This window comes from Corvus kubaryi, unplaced genomic scaffold (assembly GCF_017639235.1).
Source record: "Corvus kubaryi isolate FWS band 111438036 unplaced genomic scaffold, C.kubaryi_AGA036_p1.0 136, whole genome shotgun sequence".
Lineage (NCBI taxonomy): Eukaryota > Metazoa > Chordata > Aves > Passeriformes > Corvidae > Corvus > Corvus kubaryi.
The window spans coordinates 1538991-1561080 of record NW_024580670.1 but is presented as its reverse complement, the minus strand read 5'-3'; the positions used below and the strand labels follow the sequence as shown (position 1 = coordinate 1561080).

Sequence of the window (22090 nt, the reverse complement as noted above, 5' to 3'; positions counted from 1 at the left end):
TCCTGCTCTGCTCACCTTTCCTCCCACTGAGGTGGGATTTGGGGCTCCAGCCCTCCTCTGCCATTGCTGAGGCCTCATAGCAGGCACCAAATCCTGATTGTCTTTGATAAAGGTGGCTTTATTCCATATGTATACTAGGGAATAGATAACCATTATCAAAATACTGCAAAAGGGAAGCAGGTAGGATTTAAAACACAAATGGCTGAGAGTATTCTTGCACATTTATTTGTTGTCATGAGATCATAAAGGCTGTACTTATTTCCACGAGCTCTTAATATTGGTACATCACTTACTTGTCCTTGAGTATTTAATTTGGAGCTTTTTTCAGCTGTTGATCTTTTCTTTGCTGGAAGCCTTTTATAGTATCAGCAGCTGATTTATTTCTAGTTACTTCATGACATAAACAGAAGTTCTGATCCATTTGGCATTTATGGGATACAGAATTAATCAATTTTTTAGGTATTTTTCTTTCCCATATCTTTTCCTAGTCTGTTGAATGATCTTTGAACTCTCCTGTAAAGAAGGTTTTGAAAGTCCATTATTATGTGTCTTTAACTTCCTTGTTTCTTTATCTTTTTCACTTGAAAGGAGCTGAAATGTTCATCTTTTTAAGGTTGAATGGAAAGCTTATAATCTAATGCTTTTAATAATACAGCCCAATGGTTTGGTGTAGTAAAATGCTACTGCTGAAAGGGTAAGATACATTTTAGCAAGTGTCTTGCAAGAAATGCGAAGGATGTATGTGTGTCTGGAATGTAACCTCCCCTCCTCCTGGCAGGCTGGTGCTCTCACGATTTGAATTCGAGGAAGTGTCAAGTGGAGAAAACGCCTTGGAGGTTGGAGAGGATGAGGAAGAAGTGTGGTTGTTCTGGAGGGACAGCAACAAGGAGATCCGCAGCAAGAGCATCCGAGAGCTGGCCCAGGAGGCCAAGGAGGGGCAGAAGGAGGATCGGGACGTGCTCAGCTACTACAGGTTAACAACAGGCAGCAGAGTGCAGCGTGGGGAGGCCCTGGGTGCACAGGGTGTGCTTTGGGAGGAAAGGTCCTGTTTCATGCACACAACAGCCTTCAGAGAGGGAGGGTGAAGTCTCTCAGAAGTGAGAGCTGAAAGCACACAGTTACTCATGCTGAGGAGTCCGGTTATTGACATGAGCCGGTTTAAAATGATTTTAAAGAAGTATTTCAGGCTTCAAGTGTGTTGAATTTCCCCAGCACTTTGTGCTTGTGTTTGTGCTGGGTTTCCTGCTGGTGGCTGTTGGGAGAGCCCGTGCCAGTGACCCTGGGGTTCCCTGTGCTCAGGGGGCACTTGGGAACTGCAGGATTTAGGTGTGTAGATGGCTTTGCTTTTGGTTTGCAAGAAGTCGCTGCTGTTCTCTGTGCCTCCTGCTTTCTCCCCAAGCCCGCAGTGGTCCCATAGTTCCCAGCAGCACAAACATGAAGTTGTGTTCGTGCCCCAGGTTGGGTGTGGAGGGTGTGCAGGGCTGCTTTGCACAGCCCAGGCCGTGCTTTGGGCAGGTCTGACACCAGCAATGTTTCCAGATGACTTGACAAGACACCGAGTTCTTGGCATAGTGTAAGGTCAGGTTTCAGCCCAGACCAAATTCCTGTGTCTGGGTTATAAACCCCTGAGAGTCATTTGACAGACTCAATTGTGGCAGCACAGAAAGTACAACTAGATTATTTGTTTTAATAACAATTTTGTTTTGAATTGTTTCTTCCATTGAAATGATTCTTGCAGGAGAATTCCTAATACGTGGTTTTATGTGAGCCTGTTGGAGCTCAGAATGAGACCTCTTAGACACAAATTTTTTAAATGTATGTGCTTTCAAAACAGGTGTTTTTCTTCAACTTGGCTTTAAATAGAATTGGTAGTGTTAGTTATTAGTAGTTAGATATATATATTGGTATAAGAATGGTAGTGTTAATTATTTTTAGTATTCGTGATACGTCATAAACATGCTTAAAAGAAGGACTTAGGATATGGTTTGGTCAAATTCCATGAGAAGTACTAAAAGTGAAAGGAGTCTGCTTTCAATTAAATCTTCTTTTCTTTAGGAAGCCTCACACTTGACAGTACTGAGCAGCAGCCCGTGAACACTGCTGAGTGTTGGGCACGGGCTTTATGGCTAAAGGTGAATTATCAGCCTGTTGGTTGTGCATAAGTGAGGTGCCAGTGATCAGCTCATGGACTGAAAAGCTTAGGAATGAAGTGCAGTTTTTCTCTACCAGTTCTCTCACTGAAGAGAGCAGAACTCAGTAGTTCTTTCCTCAGGTACCTGATTTTTAATGACTGGACCCATCTGTCTTGTTGCCTCAGGGAAAGGTGTGGCTTCAGCATCTGTAAGAAGTGTTTGACCTTACATGGTATTTAGGCTGAGTTGCCTTGAGTGTTGTTTGCATTCTGCTGTAGCTTTCATAAAAAGCATTAATTATTGTTCCCTGGGAGGGTGGGCAGGCCCTGGCACAGGGTGCCCAGAGCAGCTGTGGCTGCCCCTGGATCCCTGGCAGTGCCCAAGGCCAGGCTGGACATTGGGGCTTGGAGCAGCCTGGGACAGTGGAAGGTGTCCCTGCCCATGGCAGGGGTGGAACTGGGTCACCTTTCAGGTCCCTTCCAGCCCAAACTATTCAGTGATTCTATGATATTTAATCAGCGATTCTATTTTATTTATTCTATGCTGTTTAAGTTATTCTGTTGTTCCACTGTTTGCTAGTGTTTGAGGAGTACTTTATTCTTTCCACAGTAAGGATGAGCTCTATTACTGGATAATATAATATTATTTCTATTAATGCATAGGAGTATATCAGTATACATACTTCATAGTGTATATATATATATATATAAAGTATACTTTATATGTACTTGTAATGCTTTGTATCTAATGTATAAAGTATACTGTACATATATTTATCTATGCTTTATGCTACACAGGAAATTAAACCATAAACTTCAAGCTCACCTAAATGAAAGCATATTGTTTTCTTCTATTTTGAAGATACCAGCTGAACCTCTTTGCTCGAATGTGCCTTGACCGCCAGTACTTGGCCATCAACGAGATCTCTGGGCAGCTGGACGTGGACCTGATCCTGCGCTGCATGGCTGATGAGAACCTGCCCTACGACCTGCGTGCCTCCTTCTGCCGCCTCATGCTGCACATGCACGTGGACAGGGACCCCCAGGAGCAGGTGACCCCCGTCAAATACGCCCGCCTCTGGTCCGAGATCCCCTCCGAGATCGCCATCGACGAGTGAGTGCTGCACTGGGGGGGTTGGGGCAGCACCAGCTCGCTCCCAAATTCGTGCGTTGTTTTTATGCAGTTGTTGTTTGTAGATAAATCAAACACTGCATAATGTGTTCCTGAGAGTTAAATAAGCTCTCTGTGCGGGTGGGGTGAGCTCTGGGTAAGCTCAGGGCTCACCGTGGGACCGTGGAGTGACCTGGATCTGGGCAGGAGGGAGGGGTTGCATCTCTTCCCCTGGCTCGTTTGGTTAGAGGAGAAGCATAGAATTGTTAAGCTGGGAAGAGCCCTTCGAGCTCAAGTCCAACATCCACCACTGAGCCATGTCCCCACATGCCACATCCACAACCCTTCAGGGATGGTGGTTCCAGCACTGCCCTGGGCCCCCCTATTCCAGGGTTTAACCACTGTTTCAGTGAAGATATTTTCACTAAAATCTCTCTAAACCTCCCCAGCTTGAGGCCATGTCCTCTGAGTATGGTCCCCTCAGGGCAGGTTGTCCTTATGGGAGCTCACACCACCAGCAGCAACAAGGGGGAAGATGCTCAAACAAGGACATGTTCCTTAACTTGCAGTGGAAAATCCTCTGGCACAGTGCTGAAAAACCTGCACAAAACCATGCTGGAGCAGGCACCTGGTTTCTTGATCACTTGTATTAAGTCTTTATAATTAATAATTTCAAATTGATAGTACTCAACTGTTCAGAGCTCAGTTTTTTCAGTTGGAGAAAATGAACCCCTGAAATTGATGCTACGTGTTAGGAATTTAAGTCTTGTCAATGTTAATACTGGTGTTCAGTGGTTTCTTGTTATTTCCCTCCTTGCCAGCCTCGTTTTCTCTGCTGAGAGAGATGCAGTAGATAATAAATCAAATTTAAAGGCCAAAATATAAAACCAAACAGTTTCAGCTCTGGCAGAGGCTCACCAGTGATAAGTGATCAAACAGGAAGGAAAAGTATTTCATGGGAGGTGGTGGGATTGTACTTCTCAAAGTCACTGTGCACATACTGAGAAAAAACCCTAGAATTTATATTAAAAATTGATATCTGCTTTGCATATATATTGGTGTTTTATTTGGAGGAAAAATACCATCCCCACTCAGCTTCTCCTGGCCACCCGTTCTCCTCAGTGCTGCACATCGCTTGTCATTGTTTCCACTCAAACACTGAGGGTTGCTTTTTCTGGTTTTTGGGACAAAATTATCTTTTTTTTGTTTTCCTCAGACATTTTAAAATAGTACCTAATGAGCATATGGGATAAAACAACAAAAGCCAGGAAATTCTGGTGTCAGTGTCCTGACTCCCTCGTTTGGATAAATTATTTACCAGCCTTTAGCTTTTCTTAGATTTTGACAAACCAATGAAAAATTGTACTGGGGGGAAAAGAGCCCTGTGTATTTGCATGCTAAGTTTTGTTTTGTTTTCTTTTTTGTTTTGTTCTTTTTTTTCCCCTCTTCAGCTATGATAGCAGTGGAACTTCCAAAGATGAAATTAAGGAGAGATTTGCACAAACAATGGAATTTGTAGAGGAATATTTAAGAGATGTGGTGTGTCAGAGGTTCCCTTTCTCTGATAAAGAGAAAAATAAACTCACTTTTGAGGTAGTTATCCAGTTCTGATTTTATCCTTTCCTTTTCTTTTATGGAATGTTGGTTATTTTTTCACCAGGTAGTTTGGCAAGTAATTAGTGAGTGTAATTAGTGGGTGCTGAGCCTCAGCTGGCTCCTTTTTCCTCGTGCAAGTAACCCCACTGAAGTCTGTGAGTTTGAAATGATGGTTCTTGAAATACAATTAATGAATGTGAGTTTATGTCTGAGGTTTGCAGCAGCCTTGTTTACTCTCTGTGCTCTCAGTGCTATTGCAAAGCCAGGCTTTACTGGAATAAAGATCTCAAAAATTGAACACTGTCTGCACGCACAGAGAGTCTCCAGAGCTTAAAGTGATGTTCACCAAGAGAAAAAGTGTCCTGTGACTTACTGGCCTGTTAAAATAGTCTGGGCAAATAAAATGTAGCAAATCCGTGCAAAAAATAACCATTAATTTAAGAAAAGATGTGATACTCTGTAAAAAATGCAGTTGAGGTAATACACTTCATGTGAGAGGGCTACATTAAATATTTGCCCTATATGTGATATTTTTATGTGGATCTTTATGGGGTGGACTTGTGGGGAAACTTTACAACTTGGAAGTTACAAAGCTCAGCTTTATATGCGATATCTTTTTTGTAAGACAATGATAAAAATTCTCTGTGCCTTCCCTCTAGTCTTGCCCTGTCTTACCTGTTTTATGATGAGACAAATAGAGTCTGGTTTTGTAGCTATAGAATATCAGTTGCAGAGACAGACATTAACTGCAAGCATTGCAGTATTTGTAGGCAAGTATAAAACTTTCTGACGTGATGTAGGACTAGACAGTCTTGCAGAATTCCCAGATATTATGGTAAAGTAATGACCCTCAGCCAGGTTCTTGATCTTGTCACTGTGTTAAGACAACTTGACTGTGATAGCAAAATGTTTAGTATTAATCAGGCTTTTTATTGTTATTTTGGTAGGTTGTTAACTTAGCCAGAAATCTGATATATTTTGGTTTCTACAACTTCTGTGACCTCCTCAGACTAACCAAAATCCTCCTTGCTATATTAGACTGTGTGCACATCACTACCATCTTCCCTATTACCAAGATGGCAAAAGGCGAGGAAAGTAAAGGTAAGGCTGGAAGGTGTAGGACAGAAAGTTCTTGGGTGGTTCTAGTTCATCTCAAAGTATCAGTGTGGGGTGGAACAATGAAGTCACACAACATCCTGAGCTGGAAGGGACCCACAGGATCATCCAGTGCAGCTCCTGACCGTGCACAGACACCCCAACACTCCCACCCTGGGCATCCCTGGCAGCGCTGTCCAAACGCTCCTGGAGCTCTGGCAGCCTCGGGGCCGTGCCCATTCCCTGGGGAGCCTGGGCAGTGCCCAGCACCCTCTGGGGGGAGAGCCTTTCCCTGATCTCAGCCTGAGCCTGCCCTGGCCCAGCTCCAGCTGCTCTGTGGGTGCTGTCCCTGCTCACAGAGAGCAGAGATCAAAGCTGCCCCTCAGGAGGAGCTGCAGCCCCTGGGGAGGTCCAACCTCAGCCTCCTCTGCCCCATCTGAACAGACCAAGTGATCTCAGCTGCTCCTCATACCACTTCTCCTCTAGCCCCTTCTCCATCTTTGTAGCCTCCTTTGGGTGCTCACTAACATCTTTAGATCTTTCTTAGATTTTGGCCACCACAACTGCCTCCAGGACTGGCGGTGAGGCCGCCCCAGTGTGGAGCAGAGTGGGACAGTTCCCTCCCTCTTTCCCTCCCTGGCCAGTGATGCAGTGCTTGGAAATCTCCTTTCTGTCCATGGCCTGGTTGTAAAGCTGAGTAGTGCCTGTGATGGGAGAGGGCAGGGGGCTTCTCCAAGTACTGCAGTGCTTCTGTTGGCTGCCCCTGTCCCCAGGGTGTGGATGTGTAGTGTTGAGACAGTTTCTCTCTGTAGGATGTGGCCAGCCCGTGCCCTGTTAACTCAGTCCCATTCCAGCACCCTAACCCTGGCTGTTTCCTCTCTGAAGGGAGCAATGTGATGAGGTCAATCCACGGCGTGGGGGAGCTGATGACCCAGGTGGTGCTCAGGGGCGGGGGGTTCCTGCCCATGACGCCGCTGGCAGCTGCCCCCGAGGGGAACGTCAAGCAGAGCGAGCCGGAGAAGGAGGACATCCTGGTCATGGACACCAAGCTCAAGATCATCGAGATACTCCAGGTACCAGCGGTGCAGATTGATGCAGCATTTTGTGCTGTCTCCAAGCATTAATTGTGTCCTGCTGCCTTTTCATGTGTTTCTCACTCTCAAACTGGGAAAGCATTGCAAGGGTGACCTTGTCAGGCACTTGATTCCCAACTTGTTCGTGACAATATCGTGCCACTACTGAAAAGAATTTACCAGAAAAGAGCTTGCAGGAGACATTTGCATATTTAGCAGTGATTTGTGAGTATCTGACTTGAAGCAGAGCTGTCCTTTCCCCCACTATTGTCTTACTAGGCTCTGTGAGTCTGCAGGGCCATCTGAAGTGCCCCAAGGAATGAGGAGATCTCAAGACTCCTCTTTGCAGAGCCATCAGCCTGACATGTATTTTCAGTGTGCACAGCCAGCCTCTCTCTCTTCCATCCCTGTCTGGTTTTCTCACTTGCTCACCCCAAAGTCTTTGGGACACACACGTTTTTTCCTAATTATTGACTCAGAATTATTATGCTGAAATGCATCTTCCCCCTCTGGGTGTAGGAGTCCTTCTTCTGCTCAGTAGCTTCACCAGCGAGGTCCTGGGGGTCAGAATGCTGCCAGAGCCTGGTGGGCGAAGGCAGGAGAGCAGCAGGAGAGCCATGGTGTTCCTTCCCTGTGCCCCATGGGAGGCTGTGCCCTTCCCTCGGCAGCAGATGCAGCACAGGGGAGGCTCCATTCCTTCCTTGCACCATTGCTAATTTTAGTTCAAGCCAGAGCTTCTCTCATGGCCTGGCATGTGCAGGGGGATATTTCAGTGTGCCAGGATTCCCTGTTACCAGGGGCTATTCAAACTGGCATTAAGCATTTTCCCCGAAAGCTGCAAAGTGTTCTTGGCATTGTAGCTCCTTACGAGGAAAGACCATGGAGAAGGTGGTTTCTGCTAGGCTGGAGGTTTCCCTGGCAGCAGCTGGTCCAGCCTAGCTGAGGTGGTAACTTGCATGGCACAGCCTGGCTCCTGGCAGCTCGTGTCCTGCTCCTGTGTCCCCATGACATGGGAGAACAGAAGCACGTGCTCAGGAGGGAGCTGGAAATGCTGCTTTCCCTTCCTGGGGGATGGGGTGAGGATGCCAGCATCACACAGTAATGAGGCACCAAAACTCTGCCAGCATTTTTTGCTTGTAAGTATTTATTATGTATGGTGTATCATGCTCGTTGAAATCCCTGGAAAATATTACTGAATTCTGGGGATTCTTAAGGCAACATTTGTGCATCTTAGAAAGATGGAATCCCAGAATGGTTTGGATTGGAAAGGACCTTAAAGCCCATCCAGTGCCACCCCTGCCATGGCAGGGACACCTCCCACTGTCCCAGGCTGCTCCAAGCCCCAATGTCCAGCCTGGCCTTGGGCACTGCCAGGGATCCAGGGGCAGCCACAGCTGCTCTGGGCACCCTGTGCCAGGGCCTGGCACCCTGGGTAACTTTTCCAAGTTAAATCCACGTCTCTACTCAGTTGATGCTGCATGTTGGTAGCTCTGCTTTGTGTGAGGTGTAGATGTGCTGGAAATACACAAATTATTTCAACATTTTTCCTACTTCTGTGTCATCAGTTTATTCTGAACGTGCGGTTGGACTACAGGATCTCCTGCCTGCTTTGTATATTTAAACACGAATTTGATGAAAGCAATGCCCAGATGTCTGAATCCCCCACTGGAAGCAGTAGTCAAGAAATGCCAGCTAATGTACCAGGTGGGTTATTTTGCAAGGAAGGAGGTTGTGTGGCTTAGGGAAGACTCTGGAATCTTCAAGGGGCTAATGGGATGATTGTTTCAGGTCCCAGCTTGCCATTTGAAATGTTTTTAGGCCAGAAAAACGTCTTTAATGCCCCTCTCTGACCTCATGTGTTTGTCTTGTTTATTTTCCCAGGAGCCCTGGACTTTGAACATATTGAAGAACAAGCTGAGGGGATCTTTGGTGGAAGGAAAGTATCTCTTCACAGGTGCTAATCGAGGGGGAGTCCCCAGGCTGGAGGGCTCCCAAGGAGTGGGGTCTCCAGTTCAAAGTGAGGTGGGGACTGGGAAAAGCTTGGAAACAGCTGCTACAGTTACCCAGGCTTCATTTTTCTAAAATGGCTTTGATGCAGCTCAAAGTAGTGTCCATTTGGATCAAAAACCACAGACAAGGTTCTTCAGCCAGAAGGATCATCAGGGGAGGGCCCCATGGTGTGGGTGAAAGCCAAGGTGCAGGTTTAGTGCATCTCAGCTCAGTGCTGCAATAAAACCTCAGTACAATTTCCCTCCTTATTTAAAAGTAAGAAAAAAGGTTTTCTGCCACTGCCAAGTGGACTCAGAACCTGCTGGGGCACTCAGTCTAATGTGCTGGTTAACTCCTGCTGTGTTTCCAGTGAGGAGAACACCCCTCTGGATTTGGATGATCACGGGGGCAGGACTTTTCTCCGGGTTCTGCTGCATTTAACGATGCACGATTACCCTCCCCTGGTGTCTGGGGCACTGCAGCTGCTCTTCAGGCACTTCAGCCAGAGACAAGAAGTCCTTCAGGCTTTCAAGCAGGTATGTGTGTGTTTGGAGAGAGTTATTCCTCATCTGAATGTATTTATGGCAGCTGAGCCCAGCCCTGTGTGCAACTTAATGTCTTGCCTCTCTGTAAGGTTCAACTGCTTGTTACCAGCCAAGATGTTGACAACTACAAGCAGATCAAACAAGATTTGGACCAGCTGAGGTCAATAGTAGAGAAATCTGAGCTCTGGGTGTACAAAGGCCAAGGTCCTGATGAGGCCATGGACAGTGTGCCAGGTGAAAACGAGCACAAGAAGAAAGAGGTAATTGGGTTGTGTTTGTGTGGATTTGGGTGGGTGTTTGGAGGGTGTAGCTGCTTTCAGAACTGTGACAAGGCCCATCTTCCCAGCACACTGCTTAGGTGAGGTTCTCTCTACTGCATTCAGGTTGAGGCAGGAATTAGAGGAGAACTTGAGCCAGCTGATGCCCAGTAGCAGCCACTGAGGTGTCGCCTTTAGGGTCTAACAGGCTGGTTTGGGTTTGCTCTGGCTCCCCAGCTGTGTCCTTTCAGTACTGACCGATGGCATGGGATTTGTGCAGACAAAAGTACCTCAAGTAAGGTAAGGGCAGAGCTGTGAACTGCTCAGGTGATGCATTTTGAGTCATGGCACTGGATTAAATGACAGCAGAGAACTGTGCTTTATCTGTACCTGGTAACATAGGATTTCCACAACATGCACATCTGGCTTAGAACTCCTTGAGCATCTTCACTTCCATATAATTTGCAGTCAAATAGGAAAGACTGGATGAGGAGATGCAAGAAGCAGCCCCTGCTTTAGGAGCATTTATTGTCGGAAGTAAATACAAGTAATGTACTTGTTGCTTTTCTTGTACACACTGCTGTAAGGAATCTCTTGGTTTTTGTGCAGTGACAGTTTAATAACAACAGAGAGGGAGAGAAAGTAAGGGGTTTTTTTGAGGGGAGACTTGATTAGAGACAGAATGTGACAGGCAAAGGACAGGAGGTTGCTGTCTCTGAAATCATCCCACCCTCACCTTATTTTGTGTTCTAGAGGTCAATGTGACTTGACAGGATAATTGTATGTATTTTTCTGAGGCTGTCAGAGAGCTGGAGGATGACAATCCTTCCCAGGAGGAGAGCGGGCGCTATCCTAGAACGGTAATTTTAGCCTTCATGTAGACAGTAGTATAAGCTACTAATAAATTGTCTGATTTTATCCTCAGGAAGGTCACAGCAAGTCTCAAAAGCCTGAAAGTACTAGCAGCTACAACTACCGGGTAGTAAAAGAGGTAAAACTTTGCTTCTTGATAGTTCACTGGAAGTGTAAATGAGTAACAGAGCTCTGGAGAGCTGCAGTCAGAGGGAGGCACCCAGGAAAGTCTGAGTCACTCTGCCATTGTGGAAACTATTTGCTGAGTAATAACAAATCCCAACTTGAATGAGAAGCCAGGACAGAATAAGCACAACGTGTGTATTTTCCTTAGGAATGGATTAGTGAGAAATGCGACTTTGCTGCTGTTTCAATGGTAACACAATGTTTTTATTGTTAAGGACTGCAAAGGCAGTAAGCAAGGGGAGAAGCCATTTAATTTGCCCTGTCCTGAGTACCTTGCACTCAAACCCACTGTGTTGTTGAAATTTAACGTAGAAAATACCAGATCAAGAACGTGCTGTGGTGCTGGTGTGGTGTGAGCTGGAGGTGTGTCTGTGGCTTTGCTGTGGAGCCTGATGTTGGGCTCACTTCACATGGCTGAGTTCTGCAGGAGCGTAGAATCTCAGAATTGTAGAGTATCCTGAGGTGGAAGGGACCCACAAGGATCATCCAAGTCCAGCAGCCCTAGTCAGATGCCACGGATGGAGCCTGGGCCACTGGAGGTGCTGCCTGGAGCCGCTCTGCTCCGTGCAGATGAGTTGGTCCCTGGTGCTGCTCTGGGACCTGGCGTTCTCTGGAAGAAAAGCCAGAGTTGGGGCTCTAAGGCCAGTCTCTCCTGCAGATCCTGCTGCGGCTCAGCAAGCTCTGCGTGCAGGAGGGGGCCTCGGTGAGGAAGAGCAGGAAGCAGCAGCAGCGACTCCTGAGGAACATGGGAGCCCACGCTGTGGTGCTGGAGCTGCTGCAGATCCCTTACGAGAAGGTGAGGCTTTGTGTCGAGTTGACAGGCTTTTCATACCTCTTCTGAATCTTCCTGAACCTCTTCCCTGTACACTGGATGCACAGAGGCCGGTTTGTGTAGCCTCACAGTCTGTAAAATAGCCACACTCAGAAATAATGAGCTCAGACAAACTCTGTTTATTTGAAGTCTTTGAATATACAGGTCTGTACTATTGCCTGAAGAAATGTTCGTGCATCATAGTTGAGAATTAAGGCTCAACTCTGAGCTTTTCATGGGTGGCAGGTGCTGCCTTGAGGTTAAACAAGGTGGAAGAAAGCCCCTTGTCACTGCTGTGAGGCAGCTGTGTGACCATCCTGGGACCACCGAGGGAAGAGAGGGGGCCTGGTCCCCTGGGGATTTATCAGCAGTAGATACAGACCCTCCCCCCAGTTGGTAGAGCCCTAAACTCCCCCTGAGAAGTGAATAAATACCAACTGGCTCTCCAGCTGAGGTCTACTGCTCCTAATTAGCCATATCAGTGCCAACACTTGCCGGCTGTGCAGGTTGGAGCCCACTGGGCCTGGGTTGTGCCTGGTGAGCCTCCAGAGCACCAGGTTGTGCTGACACAGCACACCCCGAGGCCATCAGGTTGGCTGCTCATTAGTCACAGGTGACAGGTATTTATCAGTGCAGAGCTGAGGCACCTCTTCACATTTTCCTGGTCACTCTGCTGTCCTCTGTTCCAAACTCGACAGGTTTCTGAGGACCAGTAATTCTACACAGTAGCTTTGATTAATGTTAATTCTTGTGGTTTCTTGCGTCACATTTTGCTAAAAAATCAGCAGCAAAAACACCCTTCAGCACCTTCTCATCACCTTTCTGTCCCCTGCGTGTGAATGTGCATCGGACAGGCCGTGTGGAAGGGGTTTCACCCTTGGAAATACGTGAAATTCCTTAAAAATAAAAACAGACAGTAATTTTCCAAAGTGCAGCTTCTGCCATCAGCGGGTTGGGAATCCACACTGACGTCAGAGGAAGGGCACCAGTTCCTCAGCAGTGCTTGGAAGGCTGCAAGGAGTGTGGAGGTTCCAGTAAACACAGATTGGGCTGAGCTGGTGCAACAGCAACTTTCCATCGCTGCCTTGCCATGAGCTTTCCCGGTCCGTGGCTGCCGGAAGGCGCTGCAGTGGAACGTGGCAGCTTTCCTGGGTAGCCCCGAGGTGATGATGTGTGGTTTGGCCAGCGGGCTGGGATGTTCAGAAGCGTAGAAGTGACTAAAGCACGTTGCTGGCGGGCCTGGCTGTGGAATAGGCACTTTTAGAGAATAAACTACTGTAATTTCTATTACGGGCTTTATTTTTGACGCTCTTTGGAAGCGTGGAGCTGGCCCAGCTCATCCCAAACGTCTGTGAACTGGGTGGAGGTTTATTTTCCTTCGGGGTGTGAGGGACGTGACAGTTCCCTTGCTGGAGCTGTGGCTCGTCCTGTGCTCACCTCAGCGTGAACCTTTGGATTCCTTTTAACCCCCTCTTCTTTGTCGTGCAATCCCAGGCCGAAGACACGAGGATGCAGGAGATAATGAAGCTTGCACATGAGTTTCTGCAGAACTTCTGTGCTGGGAACCAACAGAACCAGGCCTTGCTGCACAAGCACATAAACCTGTTCCTTAACCCAGGGGTAAGAATAACCTCAGGCCATGATTTATTTTTTCATTCTAGCGAGAGAAAGGACTGGATTGTCCTTGGTGAGGCCTCTGGGGCTGTTCTGTTGCAAGATTGGTTGAAGAGGCCACATTTTGTTTTCATTCTAAAGCCTCAAAAGTTGGCGAGATGTTTGTTTAGGGCTGTTCCAGTGTAGAAAGTTCAAGAGGCTGAAGTGGAGTGAAAAATAGGCTGAGCTAGGAGCAGTGGTGGTGAAAGCTGAGGTCCTCAGCGAAGTTCCCTCCAGCCCTGCGCCTGCAGGAGTATTGGCTTTACCCTGACCTCAGCGGGGATGTGGTGGGTTGTCGATTTTCTGATTTTTCCCTTCCTTTCATCCCCTCTGTCAGATCCTGGAAGCAGTGACAATGCAGCACATTTTCATGAACAACTTCCAGCTCTGCAGTGAGATCAACGAGCGCGTGGTGCAGCACTTCGTCCACTGCATCGAGACGCACGGCAGGAACGTTCAGTACATCAAGTTCCTGCAGACCATCGTCAAGGCAGAGGGGAAATTCATTAAGAAATGCCAAGATATGGTAATGGCTGAGGTGAGAGCTGCAGAGATTTGCAGGGTCTGAACAGAAGTTTGCTCATAGCAGTTGGTGAACATGACAAATTGATCCTCTCGCTTCGGGGACTGCCAAGAAGCTGACAGCTCTCACCGTGCAAAAAGAGCATTGCAGCTCCCAGGAAGCTCAGGCTTTTTGTGACCAAAAGCTCTCTGAGCTCCTGACTCACAGGTGTAACGAGGGGTTGGTTATTAATGGCAGGAGTTACTTCCCAGGCCTGTATGCAGCAGCGTGTAGGTGGGGTTATGAAGCAAGGGGGCCTTTCTCTAGAAAAATTGGCTTGAAGAGAAGTCGTTTAATGTGAAGATCACTAAAACAAAAGGAGAATTTCACCATGATAGCATTTTGATGGGATTTTTTTTAATGAAATCATAGAACCACCATAGAATCACCTCCCACTGTCCCAGGCTGCTCCAAGCCCCGTCCAGCCTGGCCTTGGGCACTTCCAGGGATGGGGCAGCCCCAGCTTGTCTGGGCACCCAGTCCAGGCCCTCACCACCCATATTTTTCCTGCTATCTGAACCTACTCTCAATTTGAAGCCATTCTCCCTTGTCCTGTCTCTACAAGCCCTTGCAAATAGTCCTAGCAAGATGTGCTTATCCAGCTGTTCAGGTGCTGAAGGGGGAAAAGATGAGGATTGGCTTTAGGTGTGTGGGTGATGGGAAATTGGGGTGTCGGGATAAAAGGGAGAGGTAAGAAGGGTGAATGAATGCCTTTAAGTGGGACATTGGATGGGATCTGTTTGGCAGATTTGCACATCTGATGGGATGTTTTGGCCTCCTCAGCAGGGGGAGCCCCAGGATCAGATTTGTCAAATCTGGCTTTTGAGCGTCAGTCCTGATAGATGGACCGAAAATCTTCCATATTTTGTTGTTCAGCTCAAAGCCAGCTCCATGAGCTTCTCAACACATATTTGAGTGTGAGATGCTCAGCAAGGGGCTTCCCCGGGGTCAGCAGCTGCCCTGGGGGTTTTCTTCTGCATTTTATCCTGCTGTTTTTCCTAAACCCTGCAGGAGGACAGCCCTGGCTCCCTCCAACTGTGTGTTCAGCAGTGCCCAGTCTGGACCAGGGCTCTGTTTGCTCGATCTCCTTCCCTTCCTGGAGTTCCAGGAGGTCTGAGCTGCTCTGAAATCGTGTCCAGTCAGGTGTCAAATGTGAGGCTGATGGAAATCTTCAGTGTGTGACTTAACATGTCACTCCCTGGCCTTGGAAAACAGCTGGTGCTTGTTGGGAAGGGCAGAAGGAGTGAGCCCTGCAGTCCTCCCGTCCACTGTGCCCCGGGCAGCTCTCCACCAGCACAGGGCTGGCCACAGCTGCGTTAGAAAGTCACCCGAGGTGACATACGTGAAATGGAAAGGCACAATGGAAAGCCACAAACTTCCTGGCACAGCTTCTGGCTAAGCAGGCAGCTGGACTGGCTTTGAACTTCTTCAGCAGTTCAGAAGTGGTCAGTTAATTCTCCAGGAGGAAATGTCCTGTGTCCGTGAGGGCAACCCAGGAGCAGTGCCCAGCTGCCCTGAGGGGCTGAGGAGCAGCAGTGGGGCTGTGCAGAGGGACAGCCCCCAAAGAGGGGGACGCTGTGGGGGGACCCCAGGCTTTGCTCTGCTGATGGAATGTTTTCCTTGCCCTGTAGCTGGTGAACGCAGGGGAAGATGTGCTGGTGTTCTACAATGACAGAGCCTCCTTCCAGACCCTGGTGCAGATGATGAGGTCGGAGAGGGACCGGATGGACGAGAACAGCCCCCTGATGTACCACATCCACTTGGTAGAGCTGCTGGCCGTGTGCACAGAGGGCAAAAACGTCTACACAGAAATCAAGTGCAACTCCCTCCTCCCTCTGGATGACATTGTTAGGGTGGTGACCCACGAGGATTGCATTCCTGAGGTGAGGGCTGGTGGGAGAACTGGGCTGTTCCTATTTGAAATGTGCTGGGTTTGGGTGAGAGAGGATTGATATTGCTGAGTCTGGCCTGGGAAGGGGGGTGGTGCAGGTGGGCAGTGAGCTGGGAAACTGGAGGAGTCCTTCCCTGCTGCTGCTGCTGGCACCCCCAGTCAACCTGGACAGTCAAGTTAAATCCTTTTATACTTACCCCTTACCCTGAAAGTGGGAATGTGATGCTGTACTCGGTTATTTTATAGGGTTCTTGAGGCAGAGAGGTTTATGGATGTGCTGCTAACCTTGAACAGATGGTTCTGCAGAACTGGAAATTATTATTATGCTGACGTTTTGTCTGCAGTAATCCTGGTGGTTTTTTATTGGATGGTGTCTTGCTATTCATGGCATTAAATTTCATCAGTGTTTAAGTAAAAGGAAGAAGTAGAATTCCAAATTATTTATGTAGCAGTTTTAATGTGACTTTGTTTGTTCATGCCACCATTCAGGTTTTTATTCTTTATTAATTATTTTTTCCTCTTTTAGGTCAAAATAGCATACATCAACTTCTTGAATCACTGCTATGTGGACACAGAAGTAGAAATGAAAGAGATTTACACCAGTAATCACATGTGGAAGCTGTTTGAGAACTTCCTGGTTGACATCTGTCGGGTAATGTTATCTGCATCAAGGAACTGAATTCAGAAAGCTTAAAAACCTCTTTAATCCAGAACAGTAAGGATAAGACATGCCAGTGCATCAAGGCAATAAGTACCCTGACTACTCTGTTCCTGCAAATATGTGCCTCCTTTTCCTTATGCCTGTGGATTTCATTAGTCATATTCCATGGAACACATTAATATTTTCCTTTTTAAAAGAAAAAAAACAAGCCCAAACCAAAGCTCAGTGAAGCTCCACACCCTGCTCCTTTGTCCAGTGCCTTTTCTGTCCTGCCACCTGGCCTGCTTTTTCTGGCCAGGATCACTGAGCTCCTTCCTGAGCAGCACTCAGCGTTTTTTGGCAGGTCAGGACAGATTGTTTTCCAGGCTTGCCGTTTATTTGGCCATATGGCTTTTTGCCTGGGATTCCAAGTATTTCCCCATACGAAAGCATTACACCTCAGTCCTTCCTATCCTCCTCTTGCTTTCCTCCAAGACACTGTGGTTTTTTCCCCTCCCCCCAGCCGTGCTCTGTGCCAGCACATCAAACCAGGAACAGCTCTAGCTTTGCTCTGGCACGTGCTGGAAATGCAGAGCCCCAGTGCCATCGGTGTCATTGAAGTGCTGGGACCAGGACAAGGTGAAATGAGGAGCTCCAGCCTCACTCAGCTGCCTTGGTGAGCTGCTCCTGACCCTGCTCTGGTTTGTGCTGCAGGCCTGCAACAACACCAGCGACAGGAAGCACGCGGACTCCATCCTGGAGAAGTACGTGACCGAGATCGTCATGAGCATCGTCACCACCTTCTTCAGCTCGCCCTTCTCTGACCAGAGCACCACCCTGCAGGTGGGGACATGCACAGACACACAGCAGGGAAAGCACTGCCAAGGCAGTTGTGTTCATTCTGCTTCGGTGCCATCTACCAGTGCCAAGGAAACACACCTTGTAATGGGGGAGCAAATACGTCGCTGCTCTTGGTGACCAGAGCAGTCTTTCTGCTGTAGAAATGGAAAGATTTGTAGATCACAGTACAAATGTTCTTCTAGAAAAGCTCAGGTGTCACATTAATTCATCAGTGGATTCAACTCTGCGCTACCACCAAGGTCTTTTGGAGAAGAGTTCTTGTGTGTCATGGAATCCCAGAATGGTTTGGGTTGGATGGGACCTTAAAGCCCATCTCATCCAACCCCGTGCCATGGGCATCACAGAGGGAGCAAGGGTGATTGATTAATGAAAGCATATTTTATAGAAAGATTCTAGTTTCCCTTTAAAAAAAAGAAAGGATCCAGAACAAAAATCCAGAAGCTCTCATGCGTCTCACTGAGCAGGTTTTTGCCTTGTTCAAAAGTTGGGGAAATGTGAAGGAGGAGCTTGGAACACTTGTGAAGGGGAGAAGGCAGAGATGTGTACAGCAGAACAGCAGTGTCAGGATGCACCCTAATATCTGTGTTTGCACAGAGATAACACAGTTCTTTATTAATAAGTAACTTCTGGGAGGGTGTGGTGGAGCAGTCAGGTGCCTGGCAGCTCTGGCAGGAGGTTGAGAGGGGCAGTTGTTGAAACTTGATGCAACCTGGTGGTGCCAAAGGCAGATGTTTGCCGTGCAATCTCCAGGTCTCGAAGCTCATCCAGTCCTACCCCTGTCTCTGACCTCACGTGAGTCTGAGCAGTGCAGCAGCTGATTTGCTCCTCAGGTGACTTCAGTTGCTATTGCTCATCACCTTCTATGCTCATCAAAGAAGTGAGAAATGGAGACTGTGGCCTTGTCCCCAGGGCTCTGCCCTCCCCTCTGTGCCATGTACCTGGGCTGCCTCGCTCAGGGTTGTCATCTCTGAGATGCAGCATTTGAGCACACATCTTGCCATCCTATTTTAGCCATCTGTTAATGTTATATCAGCAGTTTTTCTTTAGTTTCTCAATCTCCCCCTCTGTCTAGCAGGATGAAGTCACTTGGTTCACCTCTTTTCCCATCTCAGTTGATAGATCTGCCTTGTCCTAGATTCATCTTTACATCTCCAAGTTAAAAGCAGTTTCTCTCCCTTTTCCTGCCTGTCAATACTCTTGTCTATACCCAGGGATTCTCCCCCTGAGGAGCACAGCCAGTGGGACCCCCTGCCTGGTGTCCATCCCTGCTCCAGGTGGGATTTCCTCCCCCCTGAGGTGCTGCAGGTGGGCTGATGTCTGTAGGTGAGGGATGTGGCTGCTCTGCTCTGGGTTCAGTCCCTCCCTGCCCTTCCTGCTGCACCTCCTGCTCCCGTCCCTTCCCCTGCCAGCCTCCTCTTGCCTCCTGCTCCTTCATGTCAGGGCTTGTGTGACTGAAACTGTTCCTGCCCTGAGTCAGGCCCAGCCTTGTTGGTTCAGGGAACACCTTGTCCATCTATCATGTGGCTCAGATCGTATAAAATTAGGAGGACACGAATCTCTTGGCAAAGGACAGCTGCCCACAGCTCCTCTTTAACAAACATTGTTCAGCCTGTTTGCCTCCCAAGGCTGCTGCTGCCCAGGGTTTCCCTTCCCAAGTGCAGTTGGAGACACGAGAGACATGGAGTAAATTTCCTATTTGATTTATTGACCTTGTTTAAGCAAGTGAAACATCTTAAAGGCTTTTTAAGACCAAAAAAAAAATCTTTAGACATGAACCGAAAGGAATGTGTGGGTGGTTTAAATCCAAACATGCAGGTATTTTCAGGGCCCTGGGTGAATGCTGCTGTTTGCCATGGTTTTGGTGTTTGGCTTACTTCCAGAAAGGATAATGGCTATTTGCCTCCTAGCAGTTCTGGGGGCTTGCATTTTGGTTCTCCTCTTGTGCATTTTGTTTAATTGATATAATAGATTTAATTAGCTAATAGGTTTGGCTTTTTACTCTAACTACACTCTTTTCTTGCAAACAGGCTTTACTGTTGGCCAGCATAAATGAGGTATTCTTTCCCTGGTTCCTACGTCCTGTGGTGTTTGCACTGTGGTGTAGTTCCCTTAGCTGATAGAAGCATTCCATAGCTCGTGGGCACAGGGACATGGGGTGTTCCCTCTCAGTCTGAAATATTTAAAATACTCTTTCCTCTACAGGTAAAATACTTTGTTCTGCTAAGTAATCACTGTACAGAGCCAAATGGAGTTTTGGTCACTATTGTTGGGCAGCTGCAAAGGTGAAGGAACTCATGGACATGGGTGTGTTGGAGCAGCTCACCTGTCTGTAGTGGAAGATCACCTTGTGAAATTCAGGGGTGAAAACCACACCTGGGTTTTGGCTGATCTGCAGCAGCTGCAGTGTTTGCCACCAGCCACTGCCTGTGTTCCAAATAACACACAGCTGGTTTCTCAGTGAATTAGATACCAGCTAATAATGCTTGGAATTATGAGTTTTCAACTCTGGAGCTGTGCTGTCACACAGCCAAGTCCCATTTACCTGTGGCCTCTTGAGTCAGCTGCTGGTCAACACTAAAAGAGGAATCTGTGTGCCAGGGTTGCTGATAGCTCTGATTAAACAGATGAAGGTGACTGCTTATTTCCTTTGCTTAGTCAAGCCTCAATTACCACAGCTTTCTGCTGCAGAAGCTCCTGTTTCATGTTTCCCTTCCAGCGCTGGTTCCCACCCTTCCCATCCAGTTGCTGATCCTGTGGTAGATAGCCCAGCTACCACAGGGAGTTGCCCAGCAAGTGCTGCAGGCCAGTTAGAAGTGACTGGAGAGTGCTGCTGAGCTGGGGCTGGGGTTAGCTCAGAGTGAGGGCTGTGACTGTGCTGTGCTTGCGTTGCAGACTCGGCAGCCCGTGTTCGTGCAGCTGCTGCAGGGGGTGTTCAGGGTGTACCACTGCACCTGGCTCATGCCCAGCCAGAAGGCCTCTGTGGAGAGCTGCATCCGGGTGCTCTCAGACGTAGGTAAGGAGTGGGTGTGAGCAGAGCTGCCTGCTCAGACATGGCCATCCAGGACTTGCTGCTTGTGTGTCATCCTGCCACAGGGACGGTGCGGTTTGCGTCCTGCAGGTGCCACTTGGGGATTACTCATAATCCAGGCTCAGTACAAAGCCAGGGTTGTGCTGATGGATCATCATGGTTGAGCAGTGGGTGTTGTCACTGTCACCTGAAGTGCTTTCTCTCAGCAGTCTCCCTGTAGTCCTCCCGCAGGTGATCTGCAGCAGGAAGATATTTTTCATGGAAGCATTGAGGTTGGAAAAGCCCTCCAGGATCATCGAGTCCTGGCTGTGCCCAATCCCCACCTTGTCCCCAGCCCAGAGCACTGAGTGCCACATCCAGGCTTTCCATGGACACCTCCAGGGGTGGGGACTCCACCACCTCCCTGGGCCGTTCCAATGCCTGACCACCCGTTCCATGAAGAAACTCCTGATGTCCAACCTGACCCTCCCCTGGTGCATCTGGGAGTCCCACTCCTGCCCATAAATTTGCTCCACCTTCAGTGTCTGCAAGAGTAGCTTGCACTGGATGTGGGGTCAGGTTCTGGTTTTGTGTCCAATTGTGCCAGCACGAGTTGTTGGGGGTGTGTGTTTAGGGACAGATTCCTACTCCCACACTTTAAAAACAGTGACAGCTCTGAGGTGTGGAAGCCTCTAAACATAGTCCTGCCCAGGCCTGACCCTGCACGGGGACTGAGCACTGCCCTGTTTAGAATACACTCAGAGAGTTATGGAATGGTTAAGGTTGGAAAAGATCTCTTAAGGTCATCAAGTCCAACCATCAGCCCAGCACCACCACCGTGGTCACCAGTAAACCATGTCCTCAAGTGCCACAGCCACAGGATTTTTTTTGACCACCTGCCTGGGCAGCCCCTGCTAATGCTTTACAACCCTTTCTGTGAAAAAAAAAATTCCTAATGTCTAATCTAAACTTTCCCTGGTGCAGCTAGAGGCTGTTTCCTCTCATGCTGTGAAGGAGAGTTTGTAGAAGGAAGGAATTGCATAGACCTTTGTCTTGTTTTTTGTGTTGGTTCATGAGCTCTGGGCTCAATTCCCGCTGATTTTGCTTGTTGCAGCAAAAAGCCGAGCGATTGCAATTCCCGTGGACTTGGACAGTCAGGTGAACAACCTGTTCCTGAAATCCCACAACATCGTGCAGAAGACTGCCATGAACTGGCGGATGACTGCGCGGAACGCCGCCCGCAGGGACTCGGTGCTCGCCGCCTCCAGGGACTACAGGAACATCATCGAGAGGTTACAGGTGACTGCACAGCTCCCAGGTCTCACCTGACCAAACCCTGAGGTCTTTTAACTTATTCAGGCAGGACAGACCTGGTTGTCCTGACCCTCTGCTGCCATTTGTAAAATTACTTCACCTATAGATGTGTGTGTTGTTCATGTTAGTTTAAACCTGGCTGTGGTTGTTTCCTAGGACATAGTGTCAGCCTTGGAGGATCGCCTGCGCCCTCTGGTCCAGGCAGAGCTGTCAGTGCTGGTGGATGTGCTCCACAGGCCTGAGCTGCTCTTTCCAGAGAACACGGATGCCAGGAGGAAATGTGAAAGTGGAGGTTTCATTTGCAAGTAAGTTGTCTTAGAAGTCTGGCTTGTTTTGCTTTTTCCCTATCTTCCCATGCCCTGTGGAATGGAACCCTCCTGCTGAGCTTGGTAAATACTTGATATCCTCTAAAATACCTGTAAAAATCAGTATTTTGTGATATGGTCAAGGCAATTTCTCCTTGGGGGGGGGGGAGGAGGGCAGACTAGTAAAAGAACTGACTTACAAATGATTTTA

General features: G+C 48.1%; 1 protein-coding gene across 12 annotated transcripts in view; it reads left to right on the top strand.

The window, feature by feature from the left end:
* ITPR1 (inositol 1,4,5-trisphosphate receptor type 1) overlaps positions 1 to 22090 on the top strand; it is a 160363-nt gene that overhangs the window by 63949 nt on the left and 74324 nt on the right. For 7 of the 12 annotated variants that reach the window (XM_042013394.1, XM_042013472.1, XM_042013456.1 and 4 more), the window contains 19 exons: positions 779 to 973; positions 2994 to 3245; positions 4694 to 4835; positions 5786 to 5939; positions 6819 to 7006; positions 8572 to 8710; positions 8888 to 8942; positions 9366 to 9531; positions 9630 to 9800; positions 10723 to 10788; positions 11494 to 11631; positions 13141 to 13266; positions 13637 to 13837; positions 15493 to 15744; positions 16279 to 16404; positions 17107 to 17235; positions 20146 to 20266; positions 21375 to 21559; positions 21731 to 21879. In XM_042013394.1, coding sequence (XP_041869328.1) covers positions 779 to 973; positions 2994 to 3245; positions 4694 to 4835; positions 5786 to 5939; positions 6819 to 7006; positions 8572 to 8710; positions 8888 to 8942; positions 9366 to 9531; positions 9630 to 9800; positions 10723 to 10788; positions 11494 to 11631; positions 13141 to 13266; positions 13637 to 13837; positions 15493 to 15744; positions 16279 to 16404; positions 17107 to 17235; positions 20146 to 20266; positions 21375 to 21559; positions 21731 to 21879 — 2955 coding nt within the window. Of the gene's footprint in view, positions 1 to 778; positions 974 to 2993; positions 3246 to 4693; positions 4836 to 5785; positions 5940 to 6818; positions 7007 to 8571; positions 8711 to 8887; positions 8943 to 9365; positions 9532 to 9629; positions 9801 to 10722; positions 10789 to 11493; positions 11632 to 13140; positions 13267 to 13636; positions 13838 to 15492; positions 15745 to 16278; positions 16405 to 17106; positions 17236 to 19280; positions 19308 to 20145; positions 20267 to 21374; positions 21560 to 21730; positions 21880 to 22090 lie in introns of all 12 variants that reach the window. The other 5 variants (XM_042013414.1, XM_042013385.1, XM_042013421.1 and 2 more) reach the window with 1 other exon arrangement.